General features: G+C 41.5%; 5 protein-coding genes across 6 annotated transcripts; 3 read left to right on the forward strand and 2 right to left on the reverse strand.

Moving 5' to 3' along the window:
• Positions 1–189: 189 nt before the first annotated feature.
• On the reverse strand, positions 190–3,217 carry LOC141821746 (ADP-ribosylation factor-like protein 8c). The gene is made up of 6 exons (XM_074709098.1): positions 3,086–3,217; positions 1,905–1,986; positions 1,784–1,816; positions 1,575–1,696; positions 694–855; positions 190–599 (listed from the first exon to the last, which is right to left on the reverse strand). The coding sequence occupies exons 1-6, from the start codon at positions 3,121–3,123 to the stop codon at positions 482–484; spliced, it is 555 nt and encodes a 184-aa protein (XP_074565199.1). The 5' UTR covers positions 3,124–3,217; the 3' UTR covers positions 190–481.
• A 730-nt stretch (positions 3,218–3,947) lies between these two features.
• On the forward strand, positions 3,948–5,715 carry LOC141820935 (CBS domain-containing protein CBSX3, mitochondrial-like). The gene is made up of 4 exons (XM_074708303.1): positions 3,948–4,150; positions 4,237–4,317; positions 5,119–5,179; positions 5,257–5,715. Exons 1-4 carry the CDS (start codon positions 3,962–3,964, stop codon positions 5,385–5,387), a joined length of 462 nt encoding a protein of 153 aa, XP_074564404.1. The 5' UTR covers positions 3,948–3,961; the 3' UTR covers positions 5,388–5,715.
• Positions 5,716–7,230: 1,515 nt separating this feature from the next.
• On the forward strand, positions 7,231–8,190 carry LOC141822385 (mitochondrial uncoupling protein 5-like). The gene has a single exon (XM_074709833.1). It carries the CDS (start codon positions 7,231–7,233, stop codon positions 8,188–8,190), a length of 960 nt encoding a protein of 319 aa, XP_074565934.1.
• Positions 8,191–8,755: 565 nt separating this feature from the next.
• LOC141822163 (uncharacterized) lies at positions 8,756–11,472 on the reverse strand. The gene is made up of 5 exons (XM_074709594.1): positions 11,304–11,472; positions 10,966–11,174; positions 9,299–9,403; positions 9,136–9,207; positions 8,756–9,064 (listed from the first exon to the last, which is right to left on the reverse strand). Exons 1-5 carry the CDS (start codon positions 11,449–11,451, stop codon positions 8,993–8,995), a joined length of 606 nt encoding a protein of 201 aa, XP_074565695.1. The 5' UTR covers positions 11,452–11,472; the 3' UTR covers positions 8,756–8,992.
• A 174-nt stretch (positions 11,473–11,646) lies between these two features.
• On the forward strand, positions 11,647–15,197 carry LOC141821325 (uncharacterized). Of its 2 annotated transcripts, none has more exons than XM_074708737.1 (5): positions 11,647–11,887; positions 13,036–13,109; positions 13,188–13,294; positions 13,454–13,519; positions 14,608–15,197. In XM_074708737.1, the coding sequence occupies exons 1-5, from the start codon at positions 11,820–11,822 to the stop codon at positions 14,878–14,880; spliced, it is 588 nt and encodes a 195-aa protein (XP_074564838.1). In that variant the 5' UTR covers positions 11,647–11,819; the 3' UTR covers positions 14,881–15,197. The 2 variants fall into 2 exon arrangements, with proteins under 2 accessions (XP_074564838.1, XP_074564839.1); XM_074708738.1 differs by having other exon boundaries at positions 13,191–13,294; positions 14,608–15,196.
• The last annotated feature ends 2,437 nt before the right edge of the window (positions 15,198–17,634 follow it).

The raw sequence follows: 17,634 nt of genomic DNA on the forward strand, positions 1-17,634 counted from the left end.
CCACGAAGATCCTCAAAAGTGGGGCATATTGAAATTGTGAAAACATCGAGGGCATTTGTAGAAGATTTGTTTTTTTTTTAAAAAAAAGATGTGATAGAGCAATGAGCTGGTGAGAGAATAACAGCACGTGATAGCACGTGAGAGAATATTGTGGCAAGTGATGGTCATGAGAATAAACCAAAACAAATATTTTTAAAAAAAGGAAATAAAATTAAGGAAACATGAACTTAACACTCCTGAAAGGAGCAACAAATTGTGCCAAATTCACAAACCAAACATCTGATCTACAACCTGACTGTACACATAGAAGACGATTTTACGAACCGGTGAACCCTCGAGATATCGAAAGACGAAAGAAGTTCAGCCAGACTTCGATATTTGAATGGTGAAGTGATAAAATTTCACATAAACATGATACTTCATTCAACATATTACTGCAAGTAAACAACACAACCATACCATGGCAGTGCTTTTTCTGTTTTCACTTTGCTTTCCTAGCATGCTTGATGAGCCAGTCGATAACAACATCGATGTTTACGGATTCTTTGCACGAGATCATGTAGCAGCATACCTCCCTATCTTTGATGTCCTCCAAAGAACTGCACAGTGATTAACGATATGTAAGGATAATTGAATTGAAAAGAGAAGAAGAGAAAAAAAAAATGTTTCTGGCAGTTGAAATAGTGTGCTAACAGTTGGTCGACAAGAGCTCGTTGAGGGACAGCTTCCGACTTGTCAATCTTATTGCCGAGAACAAGTAGGGGGATTCCACTGAGCGATGGCTTCTGTAGAAGATCATGTAGTTCACTTTTTGATATCGGTATGCTATCTCTGTCTGCGGCATCTACAACATATCTGTTGACATCATGGAAGAGAATGAACTGATAAAAAAACTCAAGTAGAACTTAGAACTTAAGAACTCGAGCGAAATTTTCCGTTAGAATTCATTTTCAGTGTGTTTGGTTCATGGAATGAAACTGATAAAGAATAACTAATCAAAGGGAATGGAATTGATAAGAAATGAAATAGGAAAAACTCTTCTTAGGGCTGGCTTTACTCTAGTAGAAAGCTAGGGGAGAGTAAAAGCGAGCCAAAAATATATATGAATTATCCGATCCCATGGGCAATTTTGCGAGCTTTGCCTGCTTCCTCATCCTTCTCCTAACTTTTCACCCAAGTAAAATCAACCTTAGCTTGATTCACAAAATGAAATAAATTCCTATGCTCTAGTTTATAAGAATGCTAATAGTCATTAGAATGACAAGATATTTCAGCATAAAATGATTTGATGGATTGGGACATTTTTGGCAAATCCTGGTTGCACGACCCAACTGGCAAGCCCAGTGCAATGATCCATTCGGTTTTGGTTCACTCGCACATCCATCCAACTTGGCTGAGCCTGACCTGCTTGATTCCTCTTTTGTTACTATAAGACTTTGCTATAGTCAATCTATTTTCATGACTTATTTACACATACTAAAGAAGATTTTGCTGCAAATATATAATGCTAAGAATGTATTTCATCGAACAAAAGGGGAAATAAAGACAAGGAGGAGACAGTGAAAGAAAATTACAGAATTGCAGAGACACCACGGCAATATCGCTCCCACATTGTGCGAAATCTCCTTTGTCCTCCTAAATCCCATAGCTTTATGGTAACATTTCCCTTTGTGACTTTCCGCATATTAAAGCCAACCTGGTTTCAAGGGAAAGAATTAGGACGACCTAATAAATTGCTAAATGATTGATCATCAAAAGAAAATGTTGAGATAAAGGTGCATACCGTAGGGATCATATCTTCACTGTAGCAGCCAGTCTATAGATTTCAAACGAGTGACAATCAGAATAGAAGAAACTTGAATAAAATTAACAAAATAGAAAAGGATTTTCTGAATTAAACTCACTGCAATTGCATTGACAAGAGACGTCTTTCCTGCATTTTGAAGGCCAACCAAGGAAAGCTCCATCTCTTGTTTGAAAAAAAGGCTGCAGAGAAAACAATTAAGAATAGAACTAAATCGTGATTGTGATTTGTGATCGTAAGGAATGTCTGGTCTTGGGTTCTAAGTTCCATATGGATTTAATGGAACAGAGTATAGTTAGTATGACACATAGCTAGGTTGAAGAAAGAAAATTAAGAAAAAAAATTATATTGAACATGAGACAAAATAACCAAAAAAAAAAAGAATCAATACTCAAACCTCATCTATGAAAAATGCTACGAGTTGATTTTTCTATGTAAATGTGAATGAACCATATCTTTCATGCCTGATAATATATAACTTTTATATGCCATACAAGGTACCGATGTATTGCTGTTTATAAAGGATACATGGTGAGGCAAACTGACTTAGATTCTTTGATGATCCAAATCACAGCTACCTCTCCTTTATGCAAATTCTAATGTTCAACAAGTTTTTTTTTTTAAAAAAAAAGGGACTGTTCTAATGAAAGTTTTCAAATAAATATTAAAAATTACTCATTCCCATAGGCTCCAAAACTTAAGCAAAGTTTTGGAAAATTGAAAACTCAGTCAAAGCAACACAAATCACGTTAATATGTATAGAATGGATGGTCTTTGATGCCCAATCAAGCGGGCATTTGCACGAACAATGAACTAAGCGATGGAGTTTACTTGTATAACCCAATACGGAACAGAGTTGAGGGAATCATATTTCCTAAAAGGAAGCAAAAATTATAATAAAACAGAAGGTGAACAATCATTCTCTAATAGAAAGGAGACATTTTCATAGGCGAGATTCTATTCGAATAACAACTCCCATGACAATCCAACCAAGGCACATTCCACAAGCAGGTCTTGAAGATGAGGTCCCTCTAATCCAGCGGAATACACAAACAAACACCAACGAAAATCAGATCTTTTTGGCAAAATTTAATATGTATCGGAATCCTTATTTCTACAAACCCTAAAAATTAAGTCGATAATCATCCTCGAGTCATAGGTTCGGAATTCAAGACGAAACGCACTTAAACACAAGAAAGATCCCAGCTTTTGGGACCTCCGAACAAGCATCCTGTGACCGGAACAGAGTTGAAAGCGAGAAAACGAAGAAGGTAGTAGTACCTCCGAAGCCAATTGAGGAAGGAATCCAAAAGTCCCATGTCGAAGTAAGCGAAGGAGAATTCGATCGCCGACAACCCTAGAAGACACGCCACTGCAGAAGAGAAGCGCCGTTTAAGAAAATCTGCATAATGAAAGGCCAATCCAGTTTTGGATTTTGAACCCGCTTTTATTTTATATTCTTTTATTATAATAAAAAATATTGATACTGAATAACTAATTGTTATTATTTTATAAAATCAAAAATAAAAATGAAAAAAAAATTGAGAAAATTTTCTCATTAAAGACGAAAGCCATAATATTCAATATTTTCTGATAGTATTATTATTTATAGAAATGGATGAAGTATAATATTTTTAAAATGTAATTTTTTGGAAGGATGATACTTTTTAAGAATATTTTTAGAAGGATGAAATTGCAAGCCATAATTCACTTTTGTTTTTAAAATATATATATATAGAATATTGCTATTCTGAGCGCCGAACGGTGAGCGACTCCTGCGCGCTGCCTACGTGGCTTTTCCACATCAGCATTAATTAAGCGCCGAAAAGCAACGCAGCTGAGTCTTATAGGGTTCTCGGTTTTTACACGTGCGTAGCACGTGCAAACTTTTCCCCCAAAACCCCATTCCCGCTCCCTCCGACCTGCGCCCGCCTCTTCTTCCTCATCCGACCGGCGCCCGCTCCCTCCTCCTCGTCGGCCCCCTCCTCCTCCTCATCCGACCGGCGCCCGCCCCTTCTTCCTCCTCCGGCGATTCCTCCTCCAACCGCGCTGCTCGAAGCGCCGCCGCGCTCTGCTCTCTTCTCCCTCTGCTCGCCGCCGCGCCCTCTGCTCGCCTCTCCCTCTCGTCGCCCCTCGTCGCCGCCCCATCGCCAACACATGCGTGGGAACCCATCAATGTTACCTACTGTGTTTGCGCGTTTTGAGTCAGTTTCGTCTACACGGTTGGAAGAGCATGGATTTGAAAGCACAACTATCATGGATATTCTTACAGCTAAAGGGAAGAGTGCTGATGGTTCCTGGCTGTGGTGCACAACTGATGACACTGTTTATGATGCTGTGAAATCTGTAAATGGCCTTTGTGTCATCTTGTTTGGGATTACCATCCAGCTTTAACTAGTTTTAACTGATGGCTTATGCTCTTCTGTTTCTAGATGACACAACACAATGTTGGATCTTTAGTGGTGGTGAGACCGGAGAAGAGAAGGCATTTGCTGGAATTGTTACTGAGAGAGGTAATTGGTTGTCCATGTTTGTTTTTGTTGGTGAAATGGTATTAAATGTGCTCATGCAATTATATAATGCTCATAGGTGCATGGATAAAGCTAAACAATTATGTGAAATCATAAGATATTTTCCAGTTGGTAAATTTCTCAATTCTACAGTTGCTCCTGTAGATTCAACTGGGTAGATGATTTTCTGAAATTCTTTGGCAGCTTCAATTTTTATGGCAATCTTTTGTACAACTGAGTGTATGTCAAAATCTCAATTAAGTTAAACATTATCTAATTATCCTGAAACTTATTTTCATAACATTTTGATAATTACATAATCTCAAACACAATCATTTACTTGATGCAAATCAATTGTGTGATGGTCCAATGTGTATGTCAGCTCTCTCTACTTTTCCATAATTGCATTCTTCTACTGATATAAGACAGATTTGCAGCAAGCAGTGATGCCATTTATAATACAAAGTGGCACAAGTTTATATGTATGCAAAGGAAGCCTAAATAAATGATACAATCTATCAATTTCCGACTATAGGGAAATAAGTTTAGACATTTTTAACATCCTACAAGAGCAGTTGATTTTTAACATCCTATAAGTTTAGCATTTTTAACATTTCTACAAGGCGATCTAAACTTTCTCTAAACCCAACCTTGTGAAGAAAATTTTTAACTCTACTTAAACATGAGAATTTCAATCTCAAGTTGTACAGATAATATCTGAAAATTTTGAATTGAGTAGTAGTATTATTTCAAGATTTTGTTCTTTTGCTTCCAATCTCATGGGAATTCTTTTCTTATATCCAGAACAAACTGATCACAGTGACTCCAGACACTAAGGTTCTGCAAGCAATGCAGCTGATGACAGGTCTCTTTATCTTCCTCAAGCAAGATTTTGTCGATAGAGTGACTAAACTATCACATTGATATCTTTTGCATTTCTAGAGAATCGCATTAGGCACATCCCAGTGGTCGACAAGAAAAGCATGATCGGCATGGTGTCCATCGGTGATGTCGTTCGAGCTGTTGTTAGTGAGCATCGTGAGGAGTTGACCTTCTATCTTCATGGGAATTAGAAGATAAAAAGGCTTTAAAATGTCCTTCTTTCCCTTGACCGAAGCTCCTGCCCCTACTCTTCAAGTTTCGGACATTCAAGATCCAGCACTACTACCAGTGGCCAACCTCTCAGAAAAGTCATCGGCCGTTGCTCCTCCGACAGCTACTCCATCAAGCAGTCAATCAACAAATGTTGCCAGCGTTGCTCTTAGTCTCTTGTTAGTGATGCTCAGTTCCATGAATTTGAGCTATCAGTGATGCATGTGTTCATGATGGTTTCAGCTAATTGTAATTGTAGATATCTCATGTCCCATTGAAACAGATGACTTGTTCTTTTTTCATTGCTTATCTAACTTTATTTGGATGAATAAATACGAGTGAGATGATTCAAACATTGTTCAGAATTTATATTATTAGTTACTCTTGATGAACAAAAAAATCTTTAAAATTAGCTCATCCAAAATTCTGGTTTTAACTTTGATGTGAATTACTTCCACAAGTCATTGTTTTGTCCAGCATATCAAGTTGTGTTAGTTATTTGGTTCTACTTGTTTGAAAAATGAAGCCTCAGGCAAAAAGAATAAACTCATGGGCAACAAAACTCGAAATCATATATATTTTTTCAATAACCAGTTCCTTATTAATGTTACAGAAAGTGGATGTGGCTTGCAGAAACCCACAAATGTCTACTTCAACAATGGTTATCAATCACTCGTCCAAGGTGTAGCATCACAATTCATCTCTCACTCAGCCATACAACAGAATTTCTGTGGTTGCTCGGAGACGGAGATAATCATACATATCATACCCCGAAAGATGCATCCTTTCTGCGAGTTCTAGGGCAGCATCCTTCTTGTTCCGCAGGCAGAGCTTCTTCAACAAGCTATTTGCCACTGGCATGTCGAAGATGAATCCCGTGTCCAAGGTGTAGAACATAACATCCAATGCTGATTCTAGCTTCCAACTCCTGCATAGGTAATTGATAAGGAGTGCACAACTGGGAGGAGTTGGATCGATCTTGGCCTGCATCAGGATCCGAAAAATCAGGAATGCTTCATCGATCTTTTTTACTTGACAAAACCCAATGAACCCAATAGGCGTTTTTGGGATTTAGGGTTAGAAACCCTAAAACCTAAATGAAGATGACGGGACGTGGCGACGGCGGCGATCAGGACGGGGAGGCGACGCCGGCGACGAGCTCTCTCAGGACGAGAGGCGACGACGTCGTCAGCTCTCTCGTCGAGCTGCGAGATCGGCGGCGATGGGGCGGCGACAGGGGGCGACGAGAGGGAGAGGCGAGCAGAGGGCGCGGCGGCGAGCAGAGGGAGAGGCGAGCAGAGGGCGCGACGGCGAGCAGAGGGAGAAGAGAGCAGAGCGCGGCGGCGCTTCGAGCAGCGCGGTTGGAGGAGGAATCGCCGAAGGAGGAAGAAGAGGCGGGGGCTTCGAGCAGCGCGGGTGGAGGAGGAATCGCCGGTCGGAGGAGGAAGAAGAGGCGGAGGCTTCGAGCAGCGAGGGTTTTTGGCGAGGAGGAGGAGGGGGCCGACGAGGAGGAGGGAGCGGGCGCCGGTCGGATGAGGAAGAAGAGGCGGGCGCAGGTCGGAGGGAGCGGGAATGGGGTTTTGGGGGAAAAGTTTGCACGTGCTACGCACGTGTAAAAACCGAGAACCCTATAAGACTCAGCTGCGTTGCTTTTCGGCGCTTAATTAATGCTGATGTGGAAAAGCCACGTAGGCAGCGCGCAGGAGTCGCTCACCGTTCGGCGCTCAGAATAGCAGTATTCTATATATATATATATATATATATATATATATGCCTAAAGCAGCGATTTTGATCAGCAATTTAGTGTCTCGGTGATCGATCGCGATGGGATTGAAAGGATTCGTGGAAGGAGGCATAGCCGCCATCGTCGCCGGTTGCTCCACCCACCCCCTCGACCTCATTAAGGTCCGAATGCAGCTCCAGGGCGAGTCCGCCTCCGCCGCCCTCCGCCCCACCGTCCCTGTCTACGGCGGCGCCTCCGCCTCCGCAGCCCCCCAGCAAATTCCCCCCTTTCCGCCGCTGCCGCGCCGGCCCGGGCCAGTCGCCGTCTGCGGGCAGATTCTCCGCGCCGAGGGCCCCGTGGGGCTCTTTTCCGGCGTCTCCGCCACCGTCCTGCGGCAGAGCCTCTACTCCACCACCCGGATGGGGCTCTACGACATGTTCAAGACGCGGTGGTCGGAGGAGGGCGGGACGCTTCCGCTGCACCGGAAGGTCGCGGCGGGGCTGATATCCGGAGCGATCGGCGCCGCGGTGGGGAACCCTGCCGACGTCGCGATGGTCCGGATGCAGGCCGACGGCCGCCTCCCTCCCGAGCAGCGCCGGAACTATCGGAGCGTAGTGGACGCGGTGGGGCGGATGGCGAGGGAGGAGGGAGTGGGCAAACTGTGGCGGGGCGCGGGGCTGACGGTGAACCGGGCGATGATCGTAACGGCGGCGCAGCTAGCGACGTACGACCAGGCGAAGGAGGCGATCCTGCGGCGTAGGGGGCCGAAGGCGGACGGTCTGGGCACTCACGTGGCGGCGAGCTTCACGGCGGGGCTGGTGGCGGCGGCGGCGTCGAACCCAGTGGACGTGATCAAAACGCGGGTGATGAACATGAAGGTGGAGGAGGGTGCGCCGCCGCCGTACGCGGGGGCGTTGGACTGCGCGGTGAAGACGGCGAGGACAGAGGGGGTGGCGGCGTTCTACAAGGGCTTCGTGCCCACCGTGATCCGCCAGGGACCCTTCACCGTCATCCTCTTCGTCACGCTCGAGCAGGTGCGCAAGCTCCTCAAGGATTTTTAAGTCGCCTCACATCCGTCCGTTCCACGATGGACGGCCAATAAGGCGCGACAGACACTGCTGATCAATTTCTTAAAAAAATTCACATTTATCACCCAAATTCAATTTTCTTTTGATTTTTTTTTCTTTCTAGTGTTATGTGACTGCCAGCCAGCCAGTAACTGAGTTCCTGTTTGTAGGTTGAATTTGATTAATAGTTTTATAAATTTTTATTTAAACTTTCTAATAGAAATGGATTATTCAAAAACAGTCCTGCTACCTTGCGCGCCTCCTCGTCCGCGACGCGTCCGTGACTCGTGCGCATCACCGCCGGCTGCCGCTGCCTCGTCCAGCCACCGCCGGCCGCCGCCCCGGGCAAGATGGAAGCGCCACTCGCTGGCGCACCGCCCAACACCAGATTTCGGCTGAATAGTGGCCAGAATCCGGCACCGAGTGGTGCACCGACGACTGGCGCGTCAAACGCACCCGGTCCGGCGGCCGGCGGTGGCCGGACGAGGCGGCAACGGCAGCAGAAGCGGGACGGTGCGCACGAGTCACGGATGGGAGTGTCGCGCGGCATAGCAAAATATACATCAAATTGGAACCGATTTTGAACCAGAAAATGCTGAGTCACAAGGGACTATTCCGATAGAATCGGCCCAATTTCTATTAAACCGGGCATGTTCCTATTATTTCAGTTGAAATGATGGATCCCTGGTCCGAGTTAACTGGTTGAACCAGCCTTTAGTCCTGTCGAGCAAAAACTAAGAACTAAACAAGTAGCTGTAGTTGACAGAACGCACGATGGTAAAGAAAACTCATTGTTTCAATCATCACTGGGGCCTAGTATCCTCTCCTTGACATCTTGAAGCTTGGAGAAAAATTCATCCCTGTTTTCCTGCAAATTTATCAGTGGTTTTAGGATTTGGAGAAACAAAAAGGCCATAGAACAAAAGGGGGGAAATGTACCTTGAAGATGAAATATCTTGAGGTGAACCAAACCGCGAAGCCGAGGCCGATAACTTCGAGAACCTGAGGAACCTGGTTCATGAGGTAGTTTGTGTTAATCCAATCAGTTTTGTAATAGCATAACTAGTTTGTTTAACAATATAACTCGGAAAGGAAAGAATACCACAGGTACTGAATCGAGTGCGGAAATAACAGCAGATGAAATCCAGAGTGCAAAAAGAGAACCGGCGCCGAAGAAGAGGATGGGATAAGTGTCTTCAGAATCCATCTGCGGCACAATAGAATGATTCGTGTGAGCTATTAAAACCCCAGAATGTACAAGGATAAAGGATTGTGAAATAACATTCAAAACAACAATGCCAAAGTATTGGCTACATGTCAATACAGTTAGTAAATCACCAATAGATCACAAAATTACAGCCATTTGTACCTGTTTGTTTCAGTCTTTCATTTCATGAAGGAAAGCTGGAGGAAATTACTTGGTTGAGTTCCATAAAATATTATGTTGAATTACACAAGTTTTCTCAAAATTTTGATTAAAACCAAAACATATAGAAGCAAAATTTTCTAAATCCTTGCTTATTATCAACAAATATCATTTCCTAAATCCTCGAGTCAATTCAGACAGTAAAAGATGTAGGATTACTGATGGAAGATACAGACACACACAAATCCATGACAACCACATATCTTCCATGTCAATGGTTGTTAACTCGTCGGTCCTTTAATATAAGTCTGATTTAGTAGCCACAGCAGGCAACCGTGAAGCATAATGAATCAGGCTTTCATAAAGATTGTATAAACTCCACTGAATTCCAACCGAAGTCTGTTTAAATGCACAAAATCTTCATTCCAACTGAAGAAACACTAAAAAGTGTGCCTAAAACTCAAAAGGTCATGCAAATAGACAAAGGAGGGGAAAAGACATATTTTAAGTCTTGACATGCTTCTTTAACTTGTGGCATTTTTGAAAAATCGGGTGGATATAGATTTCTTGGATCACTCATCTTAACATTTACATTCTCCAGCCAGAATCGATCCACAGAAGCACTAACTGAATCAACACCTCAATGAAATGAGACACCTCTACAATCACATAATTAACAAGGAAACAACCAGATATCACTGCTAACACGAAAACCAACACTTGGTAATTTTGTGAGAAGAATGGATACCACAACAAACTATTGATAGGACTGAAACTGAAACGAAAAAAAAACAGGTAACAAGAGGTCTGAGCTCTGAAGTTTCATTCAGACAACAACCATTCAATTCATTAAAAAACAATTATATGTAGATAATGAAGTCCGTTACAAAACAATCACATATACAGCTTCTTCACATCAAGACACAAAATATATGCTGCTAACCCACGAGAGCAGTCACAGTAAACAATGCTAATCATGCTGCGCACAGATACTATAATGAAGAAAAGGAAGAAGAAAGTTTCTTCTCATTATTGTTTAATCTAATACTTGTATTCTGATACTTAATTTAAATACCTTAGAGGAGGTTCTTTGCAGCAATTAAGTATCTTGAAGCTGGTGTTGGCCAAAGCACACAGGACCTAAGCATTACGCCACCATGGAAGTTCCTAACATGATTTGGTACTACTCATTTCAAGTATCGTCATATTTCAGGCATAGCTACCATTCTTTCTTTTCACTAGATTGTAGCTTCACGAGCTTGTTAAGCTAACTTATCTACCTAAATTTAGCATAATTGATGCACAAGCACTAACTGACTTAAGCCACAATGAAACAGTTACACTGAGAAAAAAAATCAACAATTCATGGTGCAAAAAGAGAACCCTATAACTAAAACATATACCTTTATATCGAACTTAGACAAAGGCCAGTCTGTAGATTCATCAACCACTTCGCCGCCATCCGGATTATCTTCTCCGGATGAGTTCGAGTTCATCAGGAACGATGGGCCTTCGACCCGCTTCGGGGCATCATCGTCCACCACAACGGCCGTGGAGATCTCCTCATCGGAGACAGTAGCCCGCAGCGGACAAGCTCCAGGATCGCGAAATCCTGGATCAAAATCAAACATAAAACGATCCATACAGTTTCAATCGTATCGAACAGATCTGAGGCAGCGCTAAGAACAAGAACACTAAATCCCTAAGAGAGATGGTTGAGACCCAGAACAGAGCGACGAACCTGGGCTGGGCTCGGACCAGCGGGACGAAAGCAGAGGCTTAGTCGGAATGGGGCAAGGGAAGTGTAGGGCGAGGAGGGGCGAAGTGGAGGCGCTGACGAAGGGGCGGCGGAGGGAGAGGAGGCCGCGAGGAGGCGCCGAGAGCTCCATTTCGTTTGACGAGGAAGACGACGACCCCTTGACCGTGCCAACCTGTGCGTGCTTTATTGTGAAAAAAAGGTAAATTAGTTGATAGGCCCAATAATCAACGCTTTCGGGCCCAATTAGGGCCCAATTATTGAATCCCTATCGGCTTACTTAACACCATCCCAACCGTGTTTTCCGGCGCTTCCCTTTTCTCGCCGCTTCGCCTGCCCTGTCTGCTTCCTCACTCCCAGATCGATCTCCTTCGCCGTCGAATCCGAGCGCTGGTCTTCTGATCCAAGCGTTCTCTTCGATTCCATCTGCGCTCTCCTCGCTACTCCATCGATCTCCATCAATAAAAGTCTTTCCTTTTTGCGTGTGGCGGCGGCATAGAGATGGTGGTCGCCTCGGGAACCAATGCTTGGGCTAAAGAAATGGCCATTCGAAGGAGGATCGCCAACATGTAAGTATAATTTCTAACCTCCATAGCTTCCAGAATTTCTCACTGTAAATAAAGGTCCGGTTGGATTTTTTTTGTTTTTCTCTTTTAGTGCAGAATCTGAAGGCAATCACATTTGAAATATGGAATAATTTCTTCAAACAGGGTATGGTACAAGAACAAATTAGATATGAATACTTTAGCTCCATAGGTTTGAGTAAGTTTGAAGAATGTGCATTTTCAAGAACACTATGTCAAAATGATAGATTGAGATCAGAGGTTGTCTAGATTCCAGAGAAAATATACGGTGGACGTTCTAATATGAATTTATGACCTAGGAGTTTTCCTAGTAATTGCCCTTTATCAAAATACTTGTCCTTATCTCCCCAACAAAATGTTGTAGTTGAGAGAAAGAGCCGGCATTTACTTTAACTCACCCATGCATTGATGTTCTTCACGATCACCTTTCCTAATCTATATTAGGAGAAGTGGTTTTCACTCCATCTTACCTCATTAATCGGTTTTCATCAAAACTACTCAAACTTTCTCACGCACATAAAGCTAAGGAACATATGTTGGATGCTTAGAGATGCACACTTCCTGTCCTTAATTATTTCTGCAACCATCTTATTATATGATTATTTATTTCTATTTTTCTTATGAAAATTGTTATGTATGAATAGCATGTTTATATCTAGGATATAATCTCATACTGAAGATGCAGAGCTTTTTTCTTGTGTGCCCATACTGTCATAGTCTGCTTTTTTCTAAGATTAGCTGTGTCAACACTTTGGTATCTCCTGTTCTTTATTTCTGGTGCTACCATTCTTTCACTTTTGGCTCAGTGAAACTCCTCGATGACAATAAGAAGAAAGTAATATAGTGTGCATTATAACATACATACATATTTCTTTTCTTTATTCTCATATATCAGATCTGATCAGGATTTTATAAGTATACATTCCAGGAAGTTTCTTCTTCATTTTTAGTTTAGTACTAAGTATTAGAGTTTTGGATTAAATATTTTTCTACAGTTTAATTTCTGAATAGTTCATCGACCCTTTGGATGATTTTCTGCTTATGAAGAGCAAATGCACAAAAGTTTTTTGACCTCTGTATGAATTTTTATCTTAAGAAAATACATCTGGGGCAATGTTTCCCCCCTTCTGTAGATTTAATAAGCAGGAAGAAGACTTCCCATCTCTTAGGGAGTACAATGACTACTTGGAGGAAGTTGAGGACATGAGTATGCGTCGATTCATCTTTTTCTGTACATTTATTTGTCTAACCTGTTGGTTAATTGGCTTTGGTTACCTTTTGGAAGTAGCTTGTAACCTAATTGAAGGAATCGATGTGACTGCTATTGAAGCGAAAATTGCTAAATACCAAGAAGAAAATGCTGAACAAATCGTCAATTCCCGAGCACGCAAGGTATTTTGACTATTTATTTTTTCTTGGTCTAAATTTGTGTTCAGATTTTGGTCTTGATCTTCTGTCATATTCTATATAATATGATTAACTTAAATGATAGACACTTTCTTATTACCTATTATCCATAAATTACTCTTATATCGTAATACTCTTGCACAGGCTGAAGAATTAGCTGCAGCATTAAGGGCAAGTCAAAATGTTGGCCAAGCTGATCCAGCTGATGTGGTGAGTTGTGCATAAACCGGTTATGATAGTTATTATCATCAACTCTGTTAATCAGACTGATGTGTTTGACACCTAGATCCATACACATTTGTTATTTTTATCTGATATCTGTCCTAACAATGTCATGCTCATTTTTGGTACTTTTGGAAGAAAAAAATAATCTTGATCAAACCACGCTTTATAGCTTAGGACATATCCCAAGATAGGAAGGCTCTTTTAGGGGAGAGAGGACAGCCTGCCTGAAGTCAGAATTGCTAGTAAATCACCCTTCAGCTTGAAGTCGTTCCTGAACCTTGTCTATACCAACTATTATAATATGGGAGCTAGCCAACCTAGAGTTGTTACCTTAACCCCGGGGAGGGGAATTTTGGGGTCTCAATTGTTGATTGAAAGGGACACCAAAGGGTTTTGCACTTCCATCTTTTGTATAGATAGATAATGCGAAGAGAGCTTTTAGTTTTTCATGGGAGATAGAAAGCCATTACCTTAACCACAGGGAGGGAATACTGAGATCACAATGAAACTAATTGGCGAGTGCCGAATCAAATTGACCAGGTCAGGTTTGAACAAGGTTCAATCTTTCTGCTGCATACATCACTGCACTTTATTTGACACCTATTGTAATGATAAATGCTTAAAGCAGGCTAATCCTCTTTTAACTAATAGCTAATTCATTTCTTATGTTTCTTAGACTAAATGGAACTAGATGATATAATGTGGTATTCGATGGTTATGTATAACTAAAAATTGTGAATTCAAGAATTCATATCCCAACTATTGCATAAAAATTCCTTGCGAGGAATCCAATCCTATCATTAAAAATCTTTTTAAATGGCATGCCTTTAATAAAAAAAAAATCTTAGATTTTGTTTCATAGCAAAATATACCATATTGCTACTAGCATGTACTAACTTTTGCCAGTATGTGCTAGTATTTTTTGATGCCTCCTGCAGGAATTTATACCCATGCATTTTGTTTTTGTCGAAGCATTTTGAGACAAACTTGTGGAAACATTTCAAGAAAAAGATGCCCTTGCTTTTGTTAGCTTGAGATCGTAATGAGACTGTAATCAAATTCTGAACCATCAGGGAGCTGGACCAAGTACTCAAGCAGTTAGCCTTGCCAATCAAGGACAGTATGCACCCGCTGCTGTTCCGGGCGGGCTTATGCAACCGCGCCCTACTGGCATGGCACCGCAGCCAATCCCCGTCGGGGCTCCATCGGATCCTATGCAAGGGTATGCAGCCGAGGAGGAGACAATGAAGCTGCAAGCCGAGAGGGGAGCCAGAGCTGGTGGATGGACAATTGAGCTGAGCAAGAGGAGGGCAATAGAGGAAGCATACAGCAGCATATGGATCTAGGCAGCATTCATCAGTTCAGAGACATGAAATCGTTGACCCAATGAAAGCTCTAGTCACGTCGAAGGTCAATCCTCATCAATCTCGATATGAAATACAAATTTTATGTAGGAATTCCTTTCAACTGTTAGATTGGATGAAGATCTCAGCCATTAATAGCTGCTTCATCATCAACAGCCGACTATAAAGGGGTCCTCTATAAGATTTGTGATCCATGAAGAGCTGTTTGTCCATTGTTTATTAAACAATGTGATTGGTTCCTATAGATGTTGTTGAGATCTATATATTTGTATTCTGTGTTAGATACTTGTGTTCTTCGTCTCTATTTTCTCGGCACTCAGATCAGATCAAATTTGGTGGTTGAAACTTTGTATCCCAACAAGCCATATCGAAGCTGAAATTTAGACAATTCTAATGCAAACTTAACCAACTATATGAGTTCAGCAGCATCTACAGACCTTAAAGAATTGAACAAGAATTAGGGTTTTCATCACTAAACATCTCTGTCACACAGTTTGCCTGATATAAGTAACCATCAAAGGGAACTTCTTGATCATCAGTTTCTGCATTCTCGCTCTCATTAGCCTCAACTGTTTCATCCACATTCTGAATGCTAATAATTTCTGCTACCTTTCCAGTCTTCTTCTTGAGCTTCTTCACCACCTCCTTTGGCTCGATCGAACCGGCCACAATTGCCTGGTTGGGTTCCATGCCTACCTTGATACTCTTCACACCTGAACGAAAGGACTGATCGTAAAATTGCAAATTTACGAGGGGGTATTTAGAGAAGGTAACGATGAGTTCATGCCTTTGATTCCTTTTAGAGCCTTCAATACTGTTCTTGCACAAGCTTTGCAGTGTATGTACACTTTGAGCTCCAAAACAATTTCCTATACCGTGTACAAGTCCATTAGTAGCGGTCGTAGAATTACAAATCGAGGAGGATACAATGATTCTTATTCGAAGAGGGCTAAATACTAAAATTCTCGATAAGAAGATGAATGATTTGGCACGAAACTTACTCGCTCGGGGGTGCTCTGTCCTTCATTCTTAGCCATCACCTATCGTAGAAATACGATCGAAACATAGGTAAAGATCAACACAATCTTTTTCTTTCTAAATTGAAAGGGATTGAAATATATGTACCTGATTTTGTTATGAAGTTCCACACATTTCACCACCAAAGAACCATTTTTGCTCTTGTTCTTGATGTGTTCTTGTTCAAGGAAGAGATTGTGGAATTTAGAGAATTGCTTTTTCATTAATTAACATTAATTAATTGCTAATTTTCTTGTGGTTTTATGCTTTAGAGAAAGACTAATTTTGTGTTATGGTACAACAAAGTTCATTAAGTTGTGAGTTGGCAAAGAGGAATGAATTTGTGAAGTGTATTTGATTCGAGTCCTTTAAAAAAATAATAATAAAAAAGGACTTTCTATTATTAGAGTCTAATTATGGAGTATTAGGTTGGATAATTAGTCAAGCTTCACTATAAAAAGGGAAAAAAATAATACAAAATTAATGAAGAAGAAACAAGTAAGTTAACGAATCAATTTGAGCATTGTCCTTCTCTAACTACTTCATTAAATTTAACTAATTAATTAAAGATAATAAACTATAAGTTCTTAATTAATCCCTATGGATACTACAAAAATATGTTGAGAAAATATTTATTAAAAAAATGAGGGGTTGTCTATGTGTCCTTTCAAGTGAGCATGCACCTCAATCTTATCAAGTAATTGGATTTATATGCCCTCTTAATTATGAATTTTATATTAGATTTTTTTTTTTTTTTTTTGTCCCTGGGACAATGGTGCCGCGGTAGGACATCCAAGTTGTCATCCAGACACCTACAATTCGATCCCCAGCTACGGTGTAGCGCAATCAAAGGATGCTGAACGTCTGGGCTAGCCGCTGCGTGTACTTCCCGATTTACACTGGTGACCGATGGGAAACTTCCGTGGAGCGGCCCGATTTACCCTGGTGACCGGTGGGAAACTTCCGTAGGATCGGACCGATCACCCCAGAGATAGTCAATGGGACTAACTGAGATTTATCATTTTTTTATATTAGAATAATTTTGAAAGTGCTATTTATATTTAATAGTATTTTAAAATACCTATGAATTAATAAAGTAATTATGTTTCTCATTCATAGCACTTAATTGTATTTTCAAATCTCAGGACCTTCATTATCTATTCCATTCATTAATCTACAAAATTATAATTTAAAATTATTAAATTAAATAAATTCAAAATAAAAATTTAATTTATAATGAGAAATATAAATTTAAAATTTTTAAAATTGATGGAAAAGGGGCATTTGAAATTTGAGGCATGATGGAAATTTTCTTTTTCCTTTTTTTTTAATTCCAAATACGAAATGATATATAAATGGCTAAATAATTAAGAAGCACGGTTGTATTTGCTTCCCGACTCTCCTCCAATCTCCGGCTGCGGTTTCCGACGGCTTCGTCGCCTCCACCGCCACCGACTTCTCTCTCCGGCTCCCTCGTTGCTCGCCTATTGACGAGGCGGTCAGACCGTGCCAGGACGAGCCGCCATGAGACAGTGAACTAGGCAGGATTTCAGATCCCTCTTCTGCGGTTAGCGGTCCCCCGGGTGACTGAACCCTAGATTGGATTCGTTCTTGGATCCCTCTCTCCGTTATTTTTTTTTATGGACTGAAGGTGCTGGTCTTGAAGGGTTTAGATTCGCCGAGGCATCGGGGGGGGGGGGGGGGGGGGGGGGGGGGGTC

The sequence above is a fragment of the Curcuma longa genome, chromosome 2 (assembly GCF_044706935.1).
Source record: "Curcuma longa cultivar G26 ecotype Majalengka, Jawa Barat chromosome 2, ITB_CL_G26_1.1, whole genome shotgun sequence".
NCBI lineage: Eukaryota > Viridiplantae > Streptophyta > Magnoliopsida > Zingiberales > Zingiberaceae > Curcuma > Curcuma longa.